Here is a 26,173-nt window from a genome sequence, read left to right on the forward strand (position 1 = left end):
TGCATCTGACTGGGCGTAGGGCTGCTCGGTAGACATCAGTTTCTGGGAGTTCGGTGGTCTCCTCCTTGGAGGTTCCCGATGGGCTCTGCAGCAGATCCTTTTCCTAAGGAACCGTGTGGAAGCCAGGACACCCTGCCTCCTCCGGAGCTACTAGCTTCCTTGCCTGAAAGCCTCTGGGCTCTACCATCATAGAAAGCATTACGAGCCTCAGGATTAACGGACAGCAGTTCATGGCTGACTCGATCGCTAACAGGTGGTTTAACCCCAGGCAAGTGCTGCACCTTTCTGGGCTTATTTCCTAATCTGTGATAGGAACATAATTCACACCTGCATGTGGTAGTGACGGTTAATTCAGTGAGAGATTACCTCTAAATTGGCCAGCATGTGCCCACACATGATGGAAGCTAGCGTTTGCTTTGTATAAACGGTCACGGTGGCTCACCCTAAAAGACTGAACCCCCGAGAGGACGTCGGAGTTCCTGACTGGTGCGCGGTGGCCACAAACCCCAGATGGCAGAGACTCAGCATTTGTAGGACCTCGGCATTTTAGTTAAATACGCACAATTTTATTGATTGAAGAGATTAGGACAAAAACATTAAACCAAATACAGGACAAAGCACCAGAGGCCATAGATTCCCACCATGCACGTCACCAATCTTTCGTCCTACAAGGTACTGAAAAAATAGGGGACAGGGAAGAGAAACGGGTCCTTCTTGACACAGCACCATCTTCAGAACGTAACAAAAAAACAAAGAAACAAAAACAAAAAACCCCCAAACCAAAAAACTCTCTCCTTTGTATGTTCCGTTATCAAAATAGAATCGAGGGCAAATCCATGGCCGCCTTGTCTCCTGACTATGAACGGTTAAGCCGCCCTCCTGGGAACGTGAAGGCCGGACTCCTGCTAAGCAGGCAGAAAGCATCCAAGATCTGCACACACATGCCACGTACTATAATGAAGCACAGATTCAAGTAACATTTACATACTAGAGTCCACGTGTTACCTACCCGAAAACATGACCATTTCACAAAACGTATACAGGCAGTAAAATCCAAACAACTGAGGTACTGGAAACACAAATATTTATGCCAAAAGAGTTCTGTATCATACAGCAAATAGAAAAGCCGTAATAAAAAAACATTTGCCACTTGAAATCAAATAAAGCTATCTAGAAAAGCCAAACAAAAGGTTATTTCAGGGACAGAAATACTCAAACAAGAAAAAATATATAGATGTTAGCTACAGTATGTAACATGTCATCCCAAGTCAACCCGTAATTGAAGTACTGGCTTAATACATCACAATGTGACATTTTCCTTAATAAATAGAAGAATTCTTGAAAATACAAAGGTGCGTATTGGGATAAGAGAGCTGTTTTTATTTATATCATCCTAGCTTCCAGCTGATTTTTCTTCCCGCTTGTCTCTACCGAGGGTTTTTGTCCAAACCGGAGGGCCTTCCAAGCCAAAAGGATCATTCTTCCTAAAGAAAAGGAAAGAGCTTCCCTGTATTTCATACATGTGGGACAACCTGCTTGGTTTCACTGGTTTCCAATAACACAAAGACAAAAGGTGTAGCTGAGACCAGAGTGTCGCAAAAGCTTCAGACTCCGAGCGCCTCCCGTGATCTCGCCCCGTTGCCCCCATCCCAGCAGGGAGGACCCGCTGTGAGGCAGCCCTCATCGTTAGAAGGAAAGAAATTCAGGATTGAATTTCTCTTTTCCTTTCCCTTCCTTTTGTTTTCTTTCTTTCAACTATGATAGCAGTTAATGCATCTAGAAGTTCGACTTCTAATAGCTTCCTGCCACAAACCCATGGACACAGAACAGAATAGCTTGTTAAAGGACAGATTTTTTTTTCCCCCTTCAGGGAGCAAAGCATCAACATGTCATTTCCTGACCAGGATATTCAATAGTTTATTTAGAAGAAATGAGTTGAAAAGAGCAATTAAGAGACACAAACTGGACTGCTACTCTCTTTTAGCTTAGCACCCAGGTTTCTGGTCAGTCTGTGTGCACCGAATTTTTTTTTTTTTTTTTAATGAACCGCATTAATTATCAGATAGGTGGCTGTCTTGTTTAAAAAGAAAAAGAAAAAAAAATCCTTGGCCAATTGTACCTTCCCTGAATCGTGACAAGAAGTTAAAAGCTAACAGTGCGATGCCAAGATGTGTGTTTGAGGCAGAGAGTTTTGATTCTGTCGGGATCTGCAACTATTTTGGAACAAATGAAAAGTGGGGTAGGCAGAAGCTGCCCAACGGACAGGGGTGGTCTCCGGGGGGCTACGTCAGGGAAGAGAAGCTCCAGGGGCGCGCACCCCGCCGACCTGACCCCAGCCCCCCACGCCACCTCTCTCGCCCCCATGCTACATGTTCAGTCAGCTCCTTGAAGGTTCTCCTTCTTTGAACCGAGAAACTTGGGTGTCCGTGTCTTTCTTGCTACCAAGCCAGGCGATACGTGTCCACTGGAAGGGCTCCCCACGGCCCTCTCTCTCGCTCCTGGTACCTGCCAAGTCTCTGGGGGGCACGAGCTCAGTTAAAGAACGGGTCCAAGTTCTCCTCCATGTTGACGTCCGGCACAAGCTGATCAGACATTTCCTTAGCACCATATCCTGAATTCGAGACGCTAAAATCTGTAGAAAACCAAGGATGGTCCAGAATTTCCTGCGAGGTCAGCCGCTCTGAGGGCTCCCGCCGCAGGATGCTCCGGATGAGGCACTTGGCCTTGGGCGACAGAGTTTCTGGAATGTTGAACTGGCCACGCCGGATCTTGCTGAAGAGGGAACTGGGCTCAATGTCATGGAAAGGGTACCGCCCCACCAACATGGTGTAGAGCATCACGCCCAGGCTCCACACGTCGGCCGCTTTGCCCGAGTAGCTGCCGCTGGTGTTCAAGATCTCCGGGCTCACGTAAGCGGGGCAGCCGTGCTTGTCGGAGAGGGAGTCGTCATCGCCCCGCAGAATGTAGGCATCTTCCAGGCTTTCCAGCTTGACCCGGGTCCTGCAAGAGACAGGAGAGCGTGAGCTCCTACGGGCGAGGAGGCACAGGAACCCATCCCTGCATCGTAGCTCCTGCTTTAATGCTTCCAAGACCATTCATTCATTCATTCATTCGACCAGGCAAACGTGACTTACTGAGCGCCTTCTCGGTGCCAGGCACTGTTCCAGGGCGGGGGGCCCAGGAGTGTAGAAGAATGACAGGGAGTTTGCATGAGCTTAAGAGCTACTGGGGGGAACCCACACCTCCAGCGAGGAAACAGACCATAAATGACATGATTACCTCCCCATCTCAGTGATGAGGGAATAGGAGAGTCGTGCTAGTCTCAGACACTTCTAGGTAGTGGTGGGGATCTGCAGGATCTGAAATCCGATCCAACCAAGTGGGAAGCTCCGAGAAGTGCTGTCCACAACTTCTGGCAAGCTTCTGGCTTTTTTACATTTTACTCAATGGCATTTTGGCTTTATAACAGTCCTTTTGTTAGACATGGAAGATTTGATGATTCCATTTTACAGGTAAGAACATCAAGGCTCATGGAGTGTGAGTCATCTGCCCCATGCCTCTCCGCTGGGCAACAGAGAAGACTTGGTGCCACAGCTTCCTGAGCCACCTGTTGCTCCTTCCCCACTACTAAGCCGCCCTTCTTGCGGACAGAGGCAGAGCTGGGGAATGTTCGAGCAGGCATGCATTACCATAAGCCCTTCCAAGGCTGACATCCTCATAGCAAGCCCATCTTCTTTCCAAGATTTGCTGTTGAACTTGCCTCCTTCCTGGCCCATCACACTCCCAGGGGCTGGTCCTTGACATGATGCTTATCTGACCTGGTTACCTGTGTCCTCTATCTGCGCCAACACAGTGTGTGTGTCAATCTCCCCCTCGCCATTTAAGGACGACTGAGCTGGCTGACAGGTTCCAGGATGCTCCTGGCTGCCCTCATGAAGACAGGTGGAGAAATCCCACATTGAACTCTCCAGGGGCCCAGCACTCATCTTTATACAGCAGAGCCTGATATGACCACTGGGCATAAAATAAGTGCTCAGTAAATACTTTTGGAAATAAGTTAAATTCTTAAAATTAACTGTACTCATTTGCAGTGAAGAAAGCCGAGGACCAGGACATGAAGTGACTTGCTCAAGACTGACGGCTATCCCCCACCAGGCGCCAGAAGCTTCTAGACCAACATCCCTCCTTGGCTCAGGGGCCTCCCAAGAATCCTGTTTCCCTGTTCTGCCATTCCTTGAATGGAAACCCAGGTATTGCGGACTTCCGGTGCTCAAAATGGAAATCCTCTTCCCGTTCTCCTGGCCAGAACCCTCCAAAGCAAGCTCTCAGAGTTGTTAAACCCCATAGACTCAGTCCCATTCCATCCCCTGAAAGAAGGCCCCCTGACATGGGCCAGGGAGGAGGGGCTGGAGTTAGGGGCCGGGCCTCGTAGACAGTGCCTGCAAGGCTCTACAAGGTCATGATCATTCACACCAGTGGGTTCCTTCATCTCAGAAGTGCACATCATAGTTTCTACCCTGTTGTCCCAAGGGGTGACGAGGCTCAGATGGGTGTAGAACAAGAAAGTGCTTGGAGAAACCACACTGGGGGTTTGCCTAAATCAGAGCTTATGGCTCAGGTCTGTAAGCTGCTTTCCTTCTCCTCCCTTGGGCTACAGGTCTTGGCCTTTCCGAGCAATGACCACGGCTACTCAGGGAGCCACAGAAGGAAAGTGAAGTTCAAGTTAATCAAGTTAGCTCTCTGTAGCGAAAAACTGGACCAAATCCTGGGTTGATTCAGAGAGCTTGTATTTGGATTACAGAAGTTTCAAAGATTAAGGAGTGACTACTTCCCTGTACTCATTTCTGCCAATCACCAATAAATGGTTGTGGTTTCTGCAAAAGGTGCTGGGCTGGGAGCTCAGAGAGCAGATTCCAGGCCAGGCTACATCTCCCACCTGTTGTGGGGCTGTGGGTCGGTCACTCAACGTCTCTGTTTCTCAAACTTAAAGAGGAGCGTGAGACAAGGCAGTCTTCTTTTTCATTTTAATTTTTTTGTTGGGGTACGATAGACATAAAATTTGTCATTTTAACCATTTTAACTGCACAGTTCAGTAGCATTAAGTCCATTCCCACTGTGGGCATCCATCTGGACAAGACAGTCTGAAAGTCTCTGCCAGTGTTAACCTTCTGGGATTCTGTGATATACAGCAATGCTACTTTACTTGCTCACCCATATTCTAACGTGTAGCCCACACGTCCTTCTCCTCCCCCCTTCCGCTAAGGGTCTACAGACGTAGGAAGGGTCTAGATGGACTCCTGTGGAATTGGGCTGATGGAAAGCAAATCTCGTTCTTCCTGTTGCTCTTTCTAATGGAAGATGGCAGGTGGGGTGGGCCCACAGCAGCCTCCCCAGATGTTCCAAGATTGGAGAGGAGTCAGGGAAACCCAGGGGGTGGAGGGGAGGGGGCACACACCACGGGGCCAAGCAGGTTGTCTCAACAGCTTCCTGGGCCCGACCCGTACTGGCAGCAGCCCCCACCCCCTAGTTGAAGAGCTGGCCGGCCTCCTGTCCAAGGTCACTGGCATGGCAGCAGAATAGCTAGGGAATAACTATAACTGTGGCAACGATAATTAGCTGTGGGGCGAGGGACAGTGTGGTGGAAGGGGCACCAGATGTGGAATCAGGTTTGGGGCCGGGTTCCTCGCTCTGGCCCTCCAGCCCATGCGTGTGGTGCTGATGTCTCCCCGAGGCTGCAGGGTGAGCCCCAGGCCTCCTGACCGCACCTTCAGCCCCACTTCCTCTCTGCTCCAGCCTCTTCTCTGTTCCTCAAACACACCGACCACCCACCACAGTCCTTCCTGGGGCCTCTGTGCACGTTCTCTCCCAGCCCCTGCCCACAATGTTCTCCCCCAGATGCGTGGACGGCTCATTCCCGCTCACTCCTTACAGGTCTCCGCTCAAATGAGCGTCACTGAAGACCCTTCGCCTGACCATCCTAGAGAGAGGAGCACCCCGCCCCCCCAGTCGTCTCCTGCCCCTCACTGCCCCCTGAAATACTCTGCATTTATATTTGTATGGTCACAAATTTATACTCCGTGTTATTCCCGTGCTCGCTGCAGGGTGATGACCTCAGTCCCAACTCCAGGAGCTGAGGTGGCTGAGGTCACTTCCCATGTAGAGAACATCACCTGTTTCCTGCTGTTTCTCCTGCACCGAGAGGAGTAGCAGCCACCCAGCAGACACTCAGTCTGAGTGAAAGGGACAGTCACACCATTAACCCCTCGGAGCTTCACTGTGCCCATCTTTGAGGGAACAACAGCCCTGCTCTGCCTCCCGAGCCAGGATTAAGTGGATGTCGGATGAAGTATCCATGGGGAACAGGGTTTGTAAATTCCGATACCTCAGTCCCTGGAGGAGGTGAGGGGGGGCGCGGATGTGCCCCCGGAGACCTGAGCTGCTTCCAGCTCAGCCCTTGCAGGGGACAGATGTCACCACCTCAAGCTCCTTACGCTAAACCACATCTGAAGCCCTTTCCATTCTTATCCCCTTGCAGGCCACAACCCTAGACTGGGACTCTCACCTTCCCCGTGATCCAACCCCAGGTCGCAGGGTCCCTACTTCCAGCCTGCCCCCCTCTGGAATCCTTCTCCAGATCAGAGAAAAAGGCCTTCAGAAATGGTTAAGGGTTCAATCGTGTCAGTTAACGCCCTTCTCGGCATTCGCCTCTCTCCTCCCCGCACCAAGGACACAGGGGCTGTGCAAACACCCAGCGGCCCCGAGAGTGCAGTGGAAAGTGCACCCCATGTGCTGCGGATGCTCAGCTGCCCCGGAGCCGACCCCCCTGCCACGTCCACCTCCTCCCTTCTGAAGCCAGGCTCTGGGTGGGGCGAGTCTGGACCTGCTCTTCACGTTCGGCTCGGTGCGCACTGTGCCACGACGGCCACATACACACCAGGCCAGCTCGGTCATGAAGGCAGAGACCTGGGTTCCAATTCTGGCTTTGAAAACTACTAAGTACCAAATAGCAAACACCATCTATGTACCTAGACAGGTGCTAGGTATCTACAGATATTTCCTCTTTGAAGTTTATAAAATCAATGCAAGCCCATATGGCCAGTGAGGCCAGTTAGGGGCTGAGCACTCAGCCCTCCCTGGGCTCCAAGCAGCCAGCCTGCAGGCCGAGCCCACCCACCTGAGCCGCGGGTGCAAGAAACCACAGCCGGGGTGTCCCGGTCAATGAGGCCTCTGCCAAGAGGGGAGCACACATGCACCCAGGGTGAGGGAGAGCCAGCCCGTGGGGCAGAAGCCTGCTTGTCTTATGGACCAGCACAGGCATCCCGGCAGGCGAGGCGAGAAGAAAATGAGAAGCCTAGAGAAAGATGGGGAGGAAGCACGTACTTCTGACCCTGCGTCCTGCTCGGAACACCCCGAACTTGTTTACACCACTCCTAGGCAAGGGTCAAGGCAAGCGGTCTGGATTATGTCTTTAAACGAGGACCTTCCAGGGTGCACGCATGTCAGGAACCCGAGGCCGTGCTGCAATTCCAGCGCCGGTCCCCGTGGACTTGCTGGACAAATCAGGGGCCCTCAGAAGGTCTCCAGGGCTTGGTTTCCCCCTCTGGGGAGCAGGCTGCCTCTGCTCTGAAGAGCGTGTGTGGGGGGCGTGCCTGGCAGAGCACCTCCTCGTGTCAGCGTGGGACGAGATGAATGAACAGTCCTCCAACTTCTGCTGTCCCCTGAACAGCCTGGGGATTATGTATTCCCAGGCAAAGGAACTGGTTTTCGTAACAATCCATAAGGGCATCAGTGGTCCTAGTAATTCAAATGTCCCACTAATCATTAGGGCATTGAAACGAGGCACTGAGGATAAGGACATGACAAGTAACACCTTCTCGGTTTCTGTGAGGATTGAAATAATGAAACAATGCAAGCACAGTATCTGTCAAGAAGCCGACCACAGGAAATCTGCAAAAACTGGTGGAAACTAACTGATCTAATTAGTAAGATAAGCCCCCCCCCCCCCCCCACCTTCAAGCCTACAGCCAGAGGAGAAGACAGCTGAGCAAGCCTCAAGCAGATCCAAGTGGATGTGAATTCTATGCCCATGTTCCTTTCTGGGCTCTTCGCACTTATTACCCCCTGCCCCCCAGAATGTTCTTCTCCCCAAATATGCCCAGCTCATTCTGCTCACTTCATTCAGTCCTGGCGAAGACAATCAGAGCGGGCTTCGTGGAGGTGGTGGGAATAAAGATGGTACACGAAGAACAGAGATTCCTGAAAGTGACAAGGGCGGGGTGGTGGAGGATTTTTGGACCAGAAAGCTATGAATGACAGTGGTTATCTCCTGCGGCTTCTTGGAAGAAAGCGCCCTTAGCCTGGGGAAGGATCGACTTGGCCAAGAAGCTGCATCTCTGCATCCATTTTGCAACCTGTCCCTGGCACAGGCAGGAACCAGCCCGCTTTGCTTTAACTTCTGAATGAAAAAGGCTTATGCGGGGGCAGCCTGTGGACTTGGCACCACGCCCGGTGCCATCAGATCCCCAGCCAGGTGAGGAAGCCAGAACCAGCAGGATGTGCTTCTAGCCCTGCCTCCGTGGAGCAGCCCGCAGCACAGGCCTTCAAAGTCCCAATGCCCCACCCACTCCCAGCAGAGGCCCGCGAGCCTCCCTCCGGGCCCCTAGGTCGCAAGGGCAATGTGACCACGGGCTCCTTCGGCCTCAGTTTCCCTTCTGTAAAATGAGAACGCGGCTGCATGGCCTGAAAAGGGCTCTCTTAGCTTCAAAATTCCTGATTTTAAGTTTCCTTTACTCTTAAACTACAGGAACTGCAACACTTCGCATAGGACACCCTGGTCATAACGATAATAGTTACACTAGCAACAACAGCAGCCGCGAATTCAACACCTGCTATGTGCTGGGACTTGTGCAGTCCTGACATCTCTATGGCTCATAACGAAGCTGAAAGGCAAATATTATGATACACGCTCACTTCTTACAAAATAAGGAAACCGAGGCACAGAGGAGTGAAGGTCCCAGGCCACATATGGGGTACCTGAGAAAACTCAGCTCTCAGTCCGCATCGGGAGGACCGTCATGCTGCTGCTAGCTCCAAGACACACCCTGACGCCAGCATCGCAGATTGACTTAGTGTCCAAGAATCTGTGAAAGGAAGATTCTGGGTTTCGGAGACAAACATGGCGCCTGGCTTATTCAGCACTGGAACACAGACACAACCCTCGCATCCCTGACCTAACTGCTGGAGCTCGTGAGCTGGACAAAGGTGCCTGGCCCTGACCAGTGACTAGAAGAAGGAACTAAGGTACAGAAAGCAGAGGTGACTTGTCTAAGGCCACCTAGCAAAATGAGTGGCAGAGCCGGGATTCAAAAGCAGGTTTTCAACCTCCCAATTAGTGCGCCATTCAAAACCTCCAAAATGGCCTACCCTGCAAGTCAGGCTCTGCTTTGAAACCTTTCAACACCGCCCTGGGTTCTCGCAGCAGGAAGGGATCAGGACAGGGTGGGCCAGGGTGGGGCTGGGCTGGGCGTTCAGCCAGACCAAGTGGGCCTGGCCCGGACGGGAAGTCCGGTGGCCTGAGGTCAGTGGACTTCGAGAAGTCACTGAAGGCCATTCCACAGGGTGGGTCCAAGCAGGCGAAGGGTCAAGTGAGAAAGGTCAGCACGGCCAGGTCTGGCCTGGCTCTGCCCACCGCTGCAAAGCTACCCTTGGCTGTCAGTTCGGTTGTACGAGCTAGGGTCCCACGGGGGGCTACCATGGTGGGGGGTGGGGGGGGGAAGGACTGTCCCAGCACCCTAGGTCGCATCCAGCTGATAGGACAGCCACCACCGGGACTTGACAAATAAACGAAGCTAAACTCTACCGAATAAATCGTCACTGTAATTCTCTGTTTCTTAGGTGCATGGATTTTTTCCAGCAGTTGCCTCCGAGCAGACCGGACACCCAGGTCCAGCTGCTCCCTCATCAGCAGGACAGCAACAGGTGACCCACAGGGAAACACTTCAGCTCAGGGTGAGGGCCGTCTCCAGGGAAGGGCTGGCTGGTTCTACTAGGTGGTATGTCCTCTCCCTCCCCGGAGCCACCACAGTCGGGGAGGTGGGGCTTCCTGCGCTGGTCTGACGTCCCAGAAAATCGCAGCTTAGCAAGATGAAGCAACTTGCTAGGGAACAGTGCCGTGGGGATGGGAAGCCCGATCCAACTCAAGCACCCAGATGTTTCCGCAGCACCGCTGCCCCGTCACCGTAGAAAGGCCTGTGTTGTCTGCGCCCTGACTCATCGTGGCCACGGGACAGCGGGGAAGCCATCCCACCTCCCACCGCCAAGGCCTTCCCGACGCAGGAAGGAGCCCCTTGAGGGCAGCCCACATCTTCACGGGGACAGACAAGGAAGAAAGGCGGTACACCTCAACACGACTCTGTTCGCCTCTTGCCCCTCTGCAGGAAGACCTGGTCCCAAAGGATCCCCTGACCCCGAGTTAATCGATTCAGCTTCTTAGAGAAGCTTCGGCAGGTAACCTACCGCTCAGTGCCGGACAGCGCTGCTCTGAGGGCCCACCCAGCCTGGATTCTTCCAGAAAAACAGAGCCAGGCGCTCCTCGAGGTGCTGCTCCGCCGTTGCTGCTGAGGCTGATTCAGAGTCCAGAACATTCCTATCCATGCACCACTGGCAGGGCAGCAGCTGGACTCAGGCCAGTCCCTCTGACCCCACCGACCCAGGGAGCCCTGTGAGCAGTAGTCCAGCACTGGGCCAGACAGGGATTTCCACTTGGCAGAGTCCTGAACTGGGGCTCACCCAGATGGCCCAGGCACATACTACACACGTTCCAGCAGCCAGAAAATCTGGGCTCTGCTCTGGGTCACACTACTAACATGTTCTAGAACTTTGGAGAAGGACATTTCCTCCCCATTTCTTCATCTGTAAAGATCAGAGGGCTGGGTTTGATTCTGCCTCTTACCCACCCCTCCTTGATCCCACTGCTTGGGTCCTAGTTCAGCCTCAGCATCCTGAAGTCGATACCCGTCCCCAGGCCATCCTGTGCATACACTTCCAGAAGAATCATGACCTGATCCCGTCCCATCCTGTCTCGAGAAAAACCCTTCAGTGGCTCCTCCTGGATTTCAGGTCAAGTTCAAGGGCATGGGCATGCATCCAGGCCCTAGACCTTTGCTTCTTCAGTCTCATCTCTGAACCCCCCCCAGTGTTCTCCACCAGCACGCCCCTCCCCGCCCAGGGCTCATTTGTATCTCTTGGCCTTTACTCATATTTTCTGGACACCCTTCTACTTCACTCAGGCCAACCTGAGAAGGAGCCCATCTGTTCCTGACATGCTCATTTTTTACACGCCATTCTGCCATTCTGCCTGCTCCCAGAGAGCTCTCTAATGCACACCCATTCTCTGTAACATGGTATGAAAAATAACTATTACACTCTGTCTTGCATTAGGCAAGGACACTCCAGAGGTGATTCTCATGCCCTCAATACCTTGCGCCCAATATAGCACATAATAGATGCTTAATAGATGCAACATAGTGTGACTCCCATGTCAACGATGCTTCTGGCTGCAACGTGCTGCCTAGAGTCAGGGTATCTGGGCATGATTCTGCTTAAGAATTGCACTCTCTTCAAGTCCAAAGAAATGTCAAATAGGCTTGACTCTATTTCATGCTTTAGAGAAACTCCCAGAGTGTTGGATAAAGGACATTTAAAATGTGTTTCCATCCACTGCCTTCTGCCATCAATACATCTAGGGGGTTTTCCTTATAATATCTGTGCCTCCAGGGCATAAGCGGCCATTCACACACCCATTTAGCCAATTGCCAGAGATTCAGAAGTATTTACCAGGCTAGTCCTGTGCTAGGTAGGGAAGAAAGAAAGATAATGGGACCCCCCTTTACAGTTCTGTAGAGAAAACAAAACCCACTCCATAAAATGGAAATGCAAGCCATCACAGGACTGCCCGTGGGGTTGGTTAACCGGTGGGCCGTGACCATTCAGGGAAAAGCAAGTACTGAGCTTCAGTACTCAGTGCTGGTTAGGTCCTCCTGGCGTTCCCTTGTTACCCAATCGCATGAGAGAATTCCTTCTAAGGATCGGACACAAGGGGTGGTATTTTGCCTGGTGTCTATTTCCTAGAGCCAGGGTGGTATTTGAGGGCCCAGGCACAGGACTCCGGTGTCCTGGGTGCAAATCCCCAGGTCTGCCACTCAGGAGCTGGGAGACCCTGAGCCTCAATTTCTTCATCCATAACACGGTGATAATAGCACTAATTTACTCAGTGGTTTTAAACGGGTTAACGTAAATACAGTAGTTACATAGGATCAAATCAGTTCCTTTACGTGTTGAAGTTAGAACAGGGCTGGTCCATGGTGGAGGCCAGATAATATTTCACGGAAACGTAAGTCCCGTGAGGGAAGGGTTCCGTCTCCTTGGGCGCTGCAGTGTCTACAGGGCCTGGAACACTACCCGGCACATGACAGATGCTCATACTGTTTGTCGAATAAGTAAATGAATCTTCAGGTTGTTGGGTGATGGGGCCAAAGCCATCGGCTGATGGCCAAGAGCAGTCATGACAGGTGCCTTTCTAAGGCTCTGCCATGCACCAGGCACTGTGTTGGAGACTATAAGTTCATGATCTCCGACCCACGTCAGAGAAGGTAGGCCAAGGTCAAACGGCTCAGTGAAGGAATAAGAAGGAATAAGAAATCCTTATTTCTACACACAGTAGCTGTGCCCTTGGCTCTGCTTGCCCAGGGTCTCAGCCTAGCCCATCAGGTAATTTATTAAGCACAAACAGTAAACAGCTCTGCCAGAAGTCCTACTGAAGGATTCCTGCTAGTGAGCCCATTTCTAATCAAAGAACCCTGCAGACGCTCTCCCTTCTAACTGAGATTAGGGAAGTCCTCCATAAATGAAAATAGGCCACCACAGACACTGATAACAGTGTCTTAAGTAGATGTCACTTCTGCATAAATCATTAAATCAAAATGGGAACAATGCGTTAATTTCTCATTTGACGCAGGATGTTGTAAGTAGCTCTTTTTGAAAAGGTGTCTACGCGGGAGGTTATACGTTTTAGTCTTCCAGGGCTCCCACTCTGGGCAATGTCCTGGAGGCCAACGATCTGTACTTATCCCCACTTCTCTCATTCTGTCATGAGAATCCAATCTGAGACGCACATATTCAATGAAGGAGATCTTCATTCATTCGATGCCACTGTGTTCCCGCAGCAGTGACCGCAGGACAGCCTCTGTCCCCAAGAAGCTCTAGCCTGGCAGCAGATGAGTCAGGAGGAAGGTCAAGGGGTGCACATGGTCAATTCGAGTAGGGGGAGACTATCAGGGTGCAATGGGAGGGGGATCGCTTACCCATCCAGGGAGAAGTGGGGGAGGGAGCCTCCCCCAAGGGCTGGCAGTGTCTGAAGTACACAGAAATGGTCAACGTAAAGAAGAGGAATTCCAGGACCTCTGTCTCCTTCAAAGCATAAAGGTCAAGTCTTTTGCTAAAATACAATGAGCCTCCACTTCATGTAAATTGCTATGAAAGAAGGCAGGGTCTGGTCTCCAGTCCAGTCTCTCTATTTTGTTAGATATTTAACCTCAGTGGAGGCTACAAGAGCAGCCAGTCTAGAAACTAACCTGAGAGAGTGAGAGAGAGCGCGTGCAGACCTTGGCTGGCGGGGGAGGGAAAAGGCCTCCGCCGCACCGCAGACGCAGGTCTCGTGCCTGGGCAGACGGCAGTAGGTGACACCGAGAGCCCCAGGGCAGCTGGGTTTCTGCAAAGGGTCCAGCCTCCCTCCTGCAGAAGCAGGCAGCGATCAGCTTCCACAAAGCAGAGGAAATGCAAGCTGTGACGTCAAGAGATATAAATCTTCTAACCAAAGAAGAAACACGTACAGAGGCATGTTTCTTCATTGACAGGGCGGGTATTTCTGTGCAGGGAAATGTCAACAGAGTCGAGATTGGGGGCAGGGAGCGGGGGTTAGGGCGTGGCAAGGAGCCTGGTCCCAAGGGAGAAGAGAAAGCCAGCCCACAAAACGGGCTGCTGTAGGATCACTGGCTGGCTCCCGGGGCAGCCCGAGGTTGCACCTGCTTCCTGAGCTCTTCGCATCCTGACTCAGCAAGCTGCCCGATGTCACCCGGGGGGCCAGACACTATGTGCACGGGAGGTGAAGGCGGTGGGAACCACCATTTGTCCGTGGCGGATTACGCACCAAGCCCTGAGTTCACCTGCATTCATTCATTTCATTTCATGAGGAAAGTCTTCTGGTTATTTCCACTCTGCAGATGAGGCAATCTGGACAAAAGAGGTTATGTAACTCGTCAAGATTAAGTTTGCTAATAAGTGCAGGAACAGGGACCAGAACCCAGCGGCTCATGCCCCACGTGGGAGTAACGGGTGTTCTCCCAAAGCTCAGGCCTTCCCTTAGAGGCTCAAAGCGAAACCGGGGGCCTCCTGGAAGAGGGTGCCCAGGCAGATCAGCCTAGCAAGGAGGGGGAGAGGCTGGGGGACCTGGGCACTGCCCTCTATCAGAGTCAGGGCCCCCTCCAACACGCCCACTCTACAGCCCACCTCTGATTTTCCTACAGGAACTGAAGATGCAAAGGGTGTGTCCACGCCCAGTACAACCGGGGTAGGGGTTTAACTTCCTCAAAAAGAAAACAAAACAACCTTAGTTCTGCCCTACAGAAACATCCCAGGGATGAAGGAGAAGCAACAGCGCAAGGCTGGGAACACCATGGCCGGTCCAGGCCCGGAGAGCAGGGGTCCTTCTCTCCCCACATGCGCCTGGTGTCTGCCTTCCCTGCATACATCTTGTCGACCTTCTGGCCTTTCCGAGCCGCAGGGTCCACCCCCCTGGCACTTGCCCTGTCAATCACCCTCCCAGCAAGGATCCAATATTGTAATTAAACTAGAAAGGAGGATGTGGCTTAAATCTGAACTCTCACATCTCACAGCTTGTTCACAATGGCACCATTTTATCAATGACGTTCGGACAGCCGGCTCTCGTGAGCACCTGCCCCACCCTGTGCGCCCCTGGATCACGTCACAGGACTCTCACAACCACCCACAGGGACGCAGTCCTAATTTCTGCTCGGAGGAATCTGCAGCTCAGAGGCATTCAATGACTCTGGGATTCCCAGACAAGGCAGAGGGGTAGAGACAGAATCCGAATCCAGAATCCAAATCACAATAAAACGGAAGCGGAGGGATCTGCGGTGCTGCTAATTCAACACACAGGCAGAAGGCACGCTGGCGTCAGGCCCTCGCGTAACATGGGGTGTCCTGTGTGCATCCTGTCTTCACAGCTGCTCGTGGGAGACCGGACTGATGGCCCTGACCGTTCTACCAAGAACACGTTCATGGGTGCTCATGGATCCAATTACAGATGGCCCAGCATTGGAAATCCATGCATAAGGAGTCAGCTCACAGGCCGATCTCGTTCTGATCCTGGTGGGGCTCAGCCAACTTCACTAGGTAATGCTTTCTACCTTCAATTCCTTGCAAGGGCATCAGACAGTCAGACGCACATCCTTGAAAGAGAGAAGACCATGCACAAAAGAGGGGTCTGGTGATTTGAAGCTTAACAAAGTAGTACTTGCAAAAGCCTCTTCTGTGTTTTTTCCCCAAAGGACCAATGCATAAAGGGCCAGAAAACAGACACAGACTCCATCCTTCCACGTTTCAAAAGCCTTTCAAATTCAACGCATTGTTTTCTCACGCGCTGGATGTTGTCAGGAGAGGCACAGACTCTAGTCTTATTGAAATACCTATTGATGAGGCCCTGCTGATTCGGATGGGGGTGAAGGCTGCCAGCACCATGGTCCCAATGGACCCAGATTGCTGTCCCCCTCAAAACACAGGCAGGATGCCTTATGCAGGCCACCGTGCGGACCAACAAAGAAAAATTCTGCCATGAAACTCAACAGCTGCGGGGACACATGGTGGGAGAAATACGCTGAGTGACAAAACCAGAGTCTCCTACTCTGAAATCGAGACGTTCAAAAGCAAAACAACAAGGAGGAAGGCTACGAGGCACTATTCCTCTTTCACAAAAAGTTGACAGCTGGCTTGGGGAAAATGTTCCTATCAGCTACTGATGAGAACATTTGGAATGTCCTTGAAAATGAGAGTGACCTTCTCAGAGCTGCACAGACAGAGACACTTGTCATGCTAGGAACAGCCAAGTCCTCCAGGACTTCAGTGCAGTGTGGGGCAGGGAAAGAGCTCTGGAGTGAAATGATAGGATTTCCAGGCGGGCTCCATGGGCATGCTGCTGTATGACCTTGAGCAAGGTCACTTAACTCCTGTGCAACCCCGTCACCTTGCCCATCAGATGAGGAGCTAGGGAGACAGGGCTGCAGGGGCTCAGGTGCTATCAGACTTGCTGCCGACACATGACGGGCAGCTTCCTCCCTGTCACCAACGCTTCCTTTTTCAGAAGGAAAATGCTCTCTCGCATTGAAAAGGATTTAGCTTTGACGTGCTTACTCCAGTGAAGTGTTCTGGTTTCACACTCATACGGGATACTTCTTTCTAGATCTTTCTAAAAAGGGTCATGCTCTTTTGCAAAAGTCAAACACAGCTCCGGACTCAGTGCCAGCGACTCACAGTCCTGGCGTTGGAAGCTTCCAACATCTTGGGATTTCTTCTCTAGGCCCTGGGACCTCAAGGATTTCAGCTTTGCCACCATGCACTCTTGGGCACTCTTAACTTTCCATAAAGGACAAGCCAGGCCTGGAGGAAAGGCCTGCAGGAGCATATGCAAGGTCTGGCTCAGCCCCTATTTGCTTCCCGCTAGCTGTGGGCACTGGGGCCAGCACCCTCACCTCTGGGGCTCTGATTGTAGGAGAAGACTGAAGGATGGGCCCTCTGGAGCCCCTCCCATGGTCTGTGACCTGGGGATGTCCACCCTACTGTGACTCACTTCATAAATACGTATTTACCATGTGTGTTCTATCACGGGACATACCACCCCATATACTCACTGTTCCCTGAATTTCCTCTCAAAAGAGACACAAACAACCAAAAGATTAGTTTAAAAAACTTGGATCCCCATGAGAGAGGGCATTCATCGCCCTTACCCCCTGTGTCAGGCAAACAAATTTCCTGAGAGCTGATTTAATAGAGAATATGTCCTTACTTCTGCTCTTTCTTGTCTATAACTTTGAGACTTCACACAAGATTTTGGAGTCCTCCTCCATCAAATGAACTTGATGATACCCACCCTACCCCCATTTGCACAGAGAATTAAGTAAGGTCAACAATAACCTGATAGTAGGACCTCGTAGTGGTCGCCAACAATCACCTCTTATTTTTGTAGTTATAGTTATTACATTTCCAAGAAAGGTGGAATGCAGAAGGACAAAGAAAGTATCTTTGTCAGGATTCTGCTGGGGGTCAGGTATATACTTAACTTCCAATGAGGATAGTCGAAGAAGTACTCACCTGATGTTATAACTCAGAAAGACCTCAGAACCAATAAAACAGAGCAAGGACAATGAAAGGATAAGAAACGTGAGGCCAGGAGAAAGGAACCAAAGGTCCCTAAAAGGTCACAGGGGGTATCAAAGGTGAAACCAGGATAAGAACCTGAGTCTCCAGGCTTAGGGGGAGATGCATCTGAGCTGAAGAAGAGCAAAGGTAAGCGTCACCCACACTCGAGGTCTTAGGATAGCTCCCTCTTCTTCCATGTGTTAGGAAGGGTCAAAACCATGCACTATCGAAGACCAGGCTATTACTGCCACGAGTGCCTAAGATACCTGTTTATGGGAAAAAATATGGAACAATAACCAATCTCTGTGGCCAGCAGCCCTCTGCACTTTGCATACTCAGCTGCATGATAAATTGTCATCAAATTATTCCACTTGGGTTAAGTAACCACAGGCCCTTTACCTTCGCTAATCCTCAAATGCTTCCCAGGCATTTACTTCCCAATTAGTTCAAACCATAAGATGAAAAAAAACAAAGCAGCCTCCACTAGGTCTCATTATATATCTATTCTAGGGACATCCCCAGACTTCTGTAAGCAATAGCCTAAAACAGCACAGGCCATTGGGATCCATGTCACAGTAACTGGCAGGTAGAAAGGGTTGATAGCCAGATCTGCATCAGACACATAAAAGATACTCCAAATTAAAAAAAAAAAATACTCCAGATATGTTTGTTGAGTGAGTGAATGAATGACACACATTAGTTTTGTACTCAGATGGCCCTTAGCTCTGTGACCATGGAGCTCCACTTCACCTACCACTTTCCTAGGAGGAGTTGAGGATGCCCAAGGCCGTCATGGCAATTCCATGACCCACCTGGGCAGAAACTCTAGAACAATTTTTGGCATAGTTAACAATGAATATAAATCGCTTGCCTCCACCCCTCTAAAAAAGCACATTCTTCAAAAGGAAAAAAGTGGCTCGAAAGAGTTTTACAATCGAAGTCAGCTAGAAGAGAAAGCAGTTAACAATGAATATAAATCACTTGCCTCCACCCCTCTAAAAAAGCACATTCTTCAAAAGGAAAAAAGTGGCTCGAAAGAGTTTTACAATCGAAGTCAGCTAGAAGAGAAAGCGGGCCCCAGTGGGTCGGCTCAACAGAATGTCATGAGTGAATGGAAGAACCATGAATGGAACCCAGACGCCCAGTGCCTTGCCCAGACGTCTCCTACAATAACCCAGACCTTCACATGGCCGTGTGTACGTACGGGCAGCTTCCTTACCTGCAACGCCTGTCCTTCCCACATTGTCTGTAACATACTCATCTTCCAAGGAGCTCCAAGAGCAACTCTCCTGTAACACCTTTCTTGACTTCCAAGTCCGAGTTAGAACTGACATCCCAGCCCCCAGGTCCCATCTGACCCCATATAGAATCCTCATTCAGGGTTTGGAACGTTCCTTTGTAGGTGAGTTGACCAGCTAACGCGCCTTGATAGTCACAGGACTGAGAATTGTGAGTAATACACACGCCCTTTATCCACACATACACACACACTTAGGAAACCTCTATTGAGTGAAGGAATGAATGAATGAATTAGAAATGACTGATGCCAGGCACTGAGTGTTCTGAAGGCAGGATTATTTCAAAAGCATAATCACGCCTTACTCACATTGAATATGCCACACAGGCTTGCAGCCGCTTCAGAGTTCACAACACCCAAGCAAAACAAAACAAAGCAAAAAAAAAAAAAAAAAAAAAAAATCCCCAAAAAACAAAAACAAAAAACACTAATTACCAGGTCACAGACTCTCCTGGTGCCCGACTTCAGCATTCAGTAACACCGCTGGGGGAGCGGCAACCTGGCTTCCCAGGGCACTTAAAACATGGCAATATTCACTCACCTCCCTCGTCCTCCCACCCTTCCTTCTCACCTGGACAGCGGGCAGCAAAACAACGTCCAGTCCAGCCTCTCAAGCAAGCCGCTCCTGAGCAGCCTGTCAGAGTACCGGGTCTGGACAGCAATGACACTCACCTCTCTTCGTCCTTGAAGATGAATTTCCGCAGTTTCAGATCCCGCAGCACCAGCCCCCCGTCGTGGCAGTGGGCCACGGCCGAGGCGATCTGGTAGAACAGTCTGGCCGCCTCCTCCTCCCTCAGTTTCTTGCAGGTGCGGACAAACGAGTGCATGTCCCCATAGCTCCGCTCAAAGAACACATAGGCTTTGGTCTCCCCCAAGATAATTTCGGTGATCTGGTTGATGTTGCTGTGGGCGGACAGGCAAAAGCACGGGGCCAGGGATTCCTGGTAGCAGCTGATATCGAACACCTAGGACAGGATTCACGACAAGACCAAGAGTCAGGGGTGCCTCTTCTCCAGCCCAATCACAGAATGCAGACACCTCCCAGGGCACGTGCTTTTGAGGTGACAGAAGGCAGACCGAACTTGGACCGAGAACACGCTGGCCCTGCCTGCTCCCAGCTGTGTAACATGGAATAAGCTGCTTGACCTCTCTGAGCTTCCAAATCTTCCTGTGTAAAATGGGCAAATGACAGCTGATTCACGGTGTTGGGAGGATTAGATGACAACACAGTGGTAAAAGTGCTTTGCAAGACGTAACACGGTACGCAAATGGTTAAGCCTTATTACTTTTTTCTCCCTACCTCAATCACCTGTTTACAAAAGAACTAAGGCAAAACCTGAAAGTGACCCACCCCAAGCTACGCAGACAGAGCCCGATTTTCCTTCCAAAAAGCAAATCAGAACAGAAACGGACATCACTCGACAGCTACACCACTTGTATATAACATATTTTATGCTATGCAATTGTGCTGTATAGCACTGAACAACATATTCGCGATGAACAGAGCAGAGAGGTAGACTTCGCCTTGAGGTCCTCTAATTCAACACCTTCATTTTACTGATGTGGATATCGAGGCTCAGAGAACCAGTCAAATCGAGCCCCAAGCGTCAGAGCTAGGAATAGGACACACAGTCCTTACTAGGCAAGCCGACACGCTTCTCGATTCCCTCCACAGCTATCTAGCTCAATGAATCAGTTATGCAATGATTTTCTATGAATCAAAATTAGCCTGTGAAATGCCACCTCATCGTGGGGTTATTTAAAAAGAAAATCCATCCTCAATACCTTTTTGAAACCAACCTAAGAGAAATTAACACTACAGAGAATCTTTGAGGTTATAAGAAAAACGCTTTCATTCATTTCAAGACCTCCGCTAAATCAGGAATACAAATCCCTGGGTTTGGAATGTGGTTTTACTATCTGCCTGGGAATGTAGGCACATGACTCCCTGTGCCTGCATGAGCGAAGGGCAGGCATGAGGTGCTTTGCTGGAAAGCAGTCCAGGCCAAGAATGCTCCAGCAACAAACACTTAAATGGTCCCCGTGCACCACCATGTAGCTTCTTAAATCTTTTTCGTTAGTTAGAACATCCTCTCCTTGATCCACATTTTGCAGCGTGGCCTAGAAATCGCCCAACTGAGGCCCTAATCCTGGCTTGGCCACCGATAATCTGGATCAGATGGGTAAAGCACTCAGGGTCGCTGGGCCTCCCTCCTCTTCCTGAACTGGAGACGTTGATTTAGAACGCTGTTGACCTTTTTTGGGGCCGGATCCCACGTGAGAACCTGACAAAAAGCTCTGTCCCCTCTTAGCTGACAATGCCCGTTCTCCAATGCACGCACAATACTGGATTCATTTTAAGGGGATCCACAGGCCTTTGGAGACCCATCCAGGGACCCAGGCTGCCATTGAAGATCCATGATCGAAGTTAAGTCGCCCTTAGGTTCAAACACCAAAAGAAATCAGTGAGTCAAACAAGGATAGTAAGAACCTCGGGAGGGCTGGTGCTAACCCAGGGCGAGGAAGCGAAGTAACGTTGTGAATGAACCGTAATGAGGCATCTCAGGAAGGCGGCACAGCTGCTGCCACTATAACCTAGAATTTAAGAATGAATACTTCAACGTCTCCAGAGACCACAAATCACACCCTGATACTGTCAAATGATGACCTACGAGCAGTGACCTCAGAGGTCCGTTCAATTAGGAATCTGAAATGCCTGAGTCAAATTTAACACCCAGACTGCGGGCAGCAGAAACCTAGGAAAGCCTCAAAAATTTCACAGAGAGTAATAAACGTTTTGCAGTGGAGAATGTAAACGCTGTGTGTTATATAACCGGGGGGGGGGGGGTTCCGAAGCACGAGGATGTGGGCTCTGTCGCCAGTGCTCGTGGCATTACGATGATGTATCATGGACTTCCCCCTTCAAGCTGCATTTTTAAAAAATAAAAGGTGATTTTTGCTCAGCACCTTGGGTCTGTTATCCCGTCCCACTGATGAAAAACTGAATGGACACAGAAATTAAAACAACATATTTGTGGCAGCTTCAAGAAATAGTTAATACCCTCCCTAGGAGATCAAATTCCAAGATGGTGGACAGAGTATGAAAAATAAAACAAGTACTTCTGTTCTCCCAGACGGATGGGTACCAAACTTTTAGTAGCAGCTATAACAGGCATTTATGGGGTTGGACTGGTATTTAAACCGTCACCTTCAAATGCAAAATCAAGCCATAAGCCTGGTTGCCAGCTTCTTTTAAATGTTTAATTTGGAGCCTTAGTTATATAATGTGACCATTGAGATAAGGCAGTAAGATTAGGCCCTCATTAGTAGTATTTGCAAAAAACAACAACAACAACAAACAAACAAAACCAAGTGCCCATTATGCCAAGATAGTAATTATGTCAATGTGCACAGTAGCTACCAGCCTTTCCATGAAAATGATAAGGTGAAGACCCCCTAAAGCTTCCTTCCTTCACATGGTGCCTAGCTTACAGTGGGCTCAGGGAGACAATAAACAGGCTCCATTATTTTGGTTAAATGACCTCAAAGAGTGTCCTGCAGAATTCTCTCTGCAGTCCCCCGTAGGAAAGGCATCTTTACATTTGATCTGTTTTTGCAAAGACTTTTTCCTTGGGTCAACATAGGGCTGGGAGACGCACTCTCTTGCTGAGACGTCAGAAGGAACTTGATTCAGTGTGCAGATTTCACAGTGCCTTGCAGTAAGCTGAGGTCACACCGAGCATCTGAGGGTAGCTCATGGAAGCAGCCTTATAAAAACCCTTTGGGGCTTCCTAGGATATACACAGCTATGCTTGCATAAAAAGTCACCCACATCACCTCTGGTAAAAAGGCAGGAAAATAGGCTGCCGTGTCTTAAAGGGATGACCTCTGTCAAGCAGAACAATGATACTGCACTTAAATCCACTTGCAGCCCCACAGTAATTGGCGAGGGGCTGATTCAATCTTTGCAATAACTAAACCAGCAGATTAAGTACAGTTTCAGGCCAAAGAGCACGTCTACGAATGACACCGTAAGGTCAGCCCAAAGTGAAATATGTCTTGAAGAATCTGGAGGGAGAAAGGAAGAGCAGGGGCAAGTCACCTCTGCCTTTAAACAAAGAAATAACAGCAAGACGCTCCTGCAGAATTTGAAGGCAGAGTCCCTTGACTTAAAAGCGTCTCCAGCCTTTGAAAAATATTAAAATGCTGTAGTGAAGTTGAGCAAAAGGAGTGCACACACTCACTGCTGGGCGATTGTGCATATCTCATAGGAGAGTGGCAGCTCTGTGGAATTCATTCATTTCAAAGGATGCCTCCCCTATTGTGCAACCTTGTAGGTCTTCTGAGAATTCAATCCAGCTCTGAATAGCCTACTGAATTTTGGTTAACCGGGCACAGTCGCTCTGGGTCTCAATAACTTGGGAGAGGATGCAGAGAGCTGTATTTAAAGAGTCTCTGATTTTCCCCTGAGATCTGAACTGAGCAATTGCAAAACTGACTGAAGACCTCCACAAAAACGGGTATTTACAATGGAAGACTCCAGTCCCCTACGAAACAGAGCAATCTGTGGTTAATGGTAAAAGTGTGATGTATTATTTGCAGCACAGCTGTGTGGAGTGCCCATTTCAAAGACAGCAGAGGTCGTCACTCCTCACTACCCCCTCATCCCCCCAAAAAAACAAGAGTGACCAAATGTAAAATGAAGTGACAATGAATTCTTGATCTGTATCCAATGCTTGGGTAACGGTATGCTCTACTCTATTCTTTTTTTTTTTTTTTTTTTTTTGCAACTGTTCCCCTTCTCATCCCCTGGACTGTACTGCACACACAAAGACACACAGACACACCAGTCACTGTTGGGGGTCAAAGACAAAAAGGAAACTGGAGTGCCCATCTCTGTATTAGCCCTGTGAATCCCTGGGGCTCCAAACACCGGCCTTTAGACCATACTGGCAAAGGTGTTGTTGGGGGTGGGGGGCACGTGGGGGTGTTCAGGCACGGAAGTCTGGAGATGAGAAGAAACGAGACAAGAGAAGAGGACCCAAAGGACTCACTCTTTCCTACACCCAAAGGTGCGCCGGTGGCTTTGATTTCCACCCCCAACCCTCCTTTCAAGGCTGCAGGCAGCAGAGAGCTCTTTGTAAACTCCTTCCCCGCGCTGGGCCCCTGGCTCAGCCAGAGGGGACACCTTTGTGTGTCTCTTTTAAAGGGCACCTTCCGAACAAAGGTTTAACACCTGCACGCTTCTAAGAACAATGGCTGCTGCGAAGGGAACCCAGTCATCCGTGCCTTAAAATGAGCGGGGGATTCCCTACTCCACGGTGGAAGGGGAGGGGGCTAGACACAAGGAGAAATCCCTTGGGCAGTGGGACCCGGCCAAGAGCAGAGGCGCTCCACGAGCCTTTGGGAGCACGCGTGTTCGTGGCCCCCGCGCAGTCCCGCCGCCCTTCCCAGCCCCGGGCTCTCCCCAAAACGCCCCCGCCGCAGCCCGCCCCATTGTCTGCAACGCTCTAAAAACTTCGCAACTAGTCGAACGTGAACAAATAAATAAACCCATTTAACGAGGCCACGGATAATTATCCCGAGAGTCTCCCTCCTCCAGGCTCCGGAGCTTGGCGACCTCCCGCCCCCTCCAAACGGCCGGGGAAGCTTTTTAAAAGACAAAAAGCAAAAACAAACCCTGGGCTCTTTACCTTGCACACCAGCTCCTCCCCACTGTGCAGATGCACGGCACGAAAAACGTGGTCTCCCTCCAGAGGTTCCAACAATAAGTATTTCCCGATGCAAGAAACGCAATGCGACAAGTTCGGAGTCTCGGGCGGGCTCGGGGAGCCGAGGTTCGGGCTGAAACTCTGGCTGGGTTCGGCGGACCTTATAGACGACAACTCTTCGAAATCCTGGGTTTTGTTCCGCGATCTCCCATATCTTGCTATTGTGATGGGGGTAGACCTGTGTATGTTCATGAGTGTGGGGATCGCACTCGGCAAACAAAAAACCCGCTGGAGAGATGAGTCGCTGGCGAGTGCGGCTGCAGGCGCCTCCGTGCCACGGATTTTAAAAGGGAACGAGAGGGGAGGGGACGGGAAGGGGGCGACGTGGAGAAAGAGTTAGAAGCCCCCAGATGGGCGCCGCCGGGCACCTTGTCCGCTCCGAGCTCGGCTCCCGGGGGTGCTCAGTCGGCAGTAACTCGGGTCCTTTTGTTACCCCAAAGCAGCCAGCGATTTGCAGAATCTCCGCACTTTTAGTTTCTCTCTCTGTCTCTCTCTTTCCAACGTGGATCTAGACGACTAACAGGATTGCTAAGGTGGGGAGCTGCAGCGCCAGGTCTCCCGAAGCGATCCCCACGCAGGCTTCCGAATCGCAGACGGGGCGGAGGAGCCCTGCTGTAGTTTGTGCAATCTTTGAGGAGCGCACGGCAGCAGCTTGGTCTCAACGCGTTAGAAACCAAACAAAAAGAAAAAGGAAATAAGCACGGGTCTACCGGCTCGCGCCGCACGGCAGACAGAATCCGCGCTGCACCCCCTTTTTTGGTGGAAAGGGTGGGGGGCGTGGAAGGGGGGGCGCCGGAGAGGGTAGTTACCTACGTTTTAACTGTAGATGGCGTCTGAGGCTTTTCCAAGATCGCAAGAGCTCTCCAAAATTTAAACAAACAGACCAAAAAAAAGAAGAAGAAGAAAAAGAATAGCAAGGGAGCATTTAACTTAGAGCGGTCAGCGCTGCCAACAAAAGATTGCAAAAGCCGGGCACAGAGTTGCAGCGCGGGCCGGTCGCAGGTACCGCGACAAAGCCTGGGTTGGCCCGCCGGGCGGAGGTCAGCACAGGCTCATGCTGTCGCTGCTCGCTCGTGCTCCAGATCGTCCTCCGAATAAAGCGAGAAGTGCGGGCAGGGACGAAGGTAGATCAATGGTCTCCGATTCCCCCGGCACGAGCTTCCGGGGGTGGGGGGTCCTCCGGACTCTGGAAGGGGATGCGCCCCCAGCCAACCTGCGGCGTTCCTTTCCCGCTGGATAACTGGATCTTGCCTTGGAATAATTTACAACCACTCCGTCTCCCCCGACCCTAAACCCAAATTGCCCGATGGGGTTTGTTTTGGAGAAAATTGATGGCTTTTCTTCGTCGTCTTTTATTTATTTTTTCTTTCTTCCCCAGAGGTAAGAAGAATGTGCATTTAAAATTGAAGGGGATGGCCGATGGTGCCCGAGGCCAATCCCCGAGCTCAGCACGCCCGCAACTCCCGGCGAGGCGGTATTAATAGTTACTTACGTGGCCGGGGATCTCGGAGCGAGCGGGGTCCTGTGTGCGCGTGTGTGCGCGCGCGCGCCTCGCTCGCGCTCCGTCTCCCCATTCAATGTCACCGACACATTTCCACGGAGCCTCCGCCCCCCC

General features: G+C 50.8%; 1 protein-coding gene across 1 annotated transcript; it reads right to left on the reverse strand.

Annotated features, from left to right (window-relative positions):
• Positions 1-544: 544 nt before the first annotated feature.
• On the reverse strand, positions 545-26,173 carry TRIB2 (tribbles pseudokinase 2). Its single transcript, XM_026519092.4, has 3 exons — positions 24,481-26,173; positions 19,460-19,752; positions 545-3,000 (listed from the first exon to the last, which is right to left on the reverse strand). The coding sequence occupies exons 1-3, from the start codon at positions 24,748-24,750 to the stop codon at positions 2,532-2,534; spliced, it is 1,032 nt and encodes a 343-aa protein (XP_026374877.1). The 5' UTR covers positions 24,751-26,173; the 3' UTR covers positions 545-2,531.

This window comes from Ursus arctos, unplaced genomic scaffold (genome assembly GCF_023065955.2).
Source record: "Ursus arctos isolate Adak ecotype North America unplaced genomic scaffold, UrsArc2.0 scaffold_8, whole genome shotgun sequence".
NCBI classification, from domain to species: Eukaryota; Metazoa; Chordata; class Mammalia; order Carnivora; family Ursidae; genus Ursus; species Ursus arctos.

What these genes read in the sequence shown, in the direction of transcription:
- TRIB2 (XM_026519092.4), bottom strand. Translation starts at nt 24,750, where the DNA reads ATGAACATACACAGGTCTACCCCCATCACAATAGCAAGATATGGGAGA. An exon ending in GGGAGGAGCTGGTGTGCAAG is followed by an intron (nt 19,753 to 24,480) that starts GTAAAGAGCCCA and finishes ATCCTGTCCTAG; the next exon opens with GTGTTCGATATCAGCTGCTA. An exon ending in ATCTTCAAGGACGAAGAGAG is followed by an intron (nt 3,001 to 19,459) that starts GTGAGTGTCATT and finishes TGTCTCTTGCAG; the next exon opens with GACCCGGGTCAAGCTGGAAA.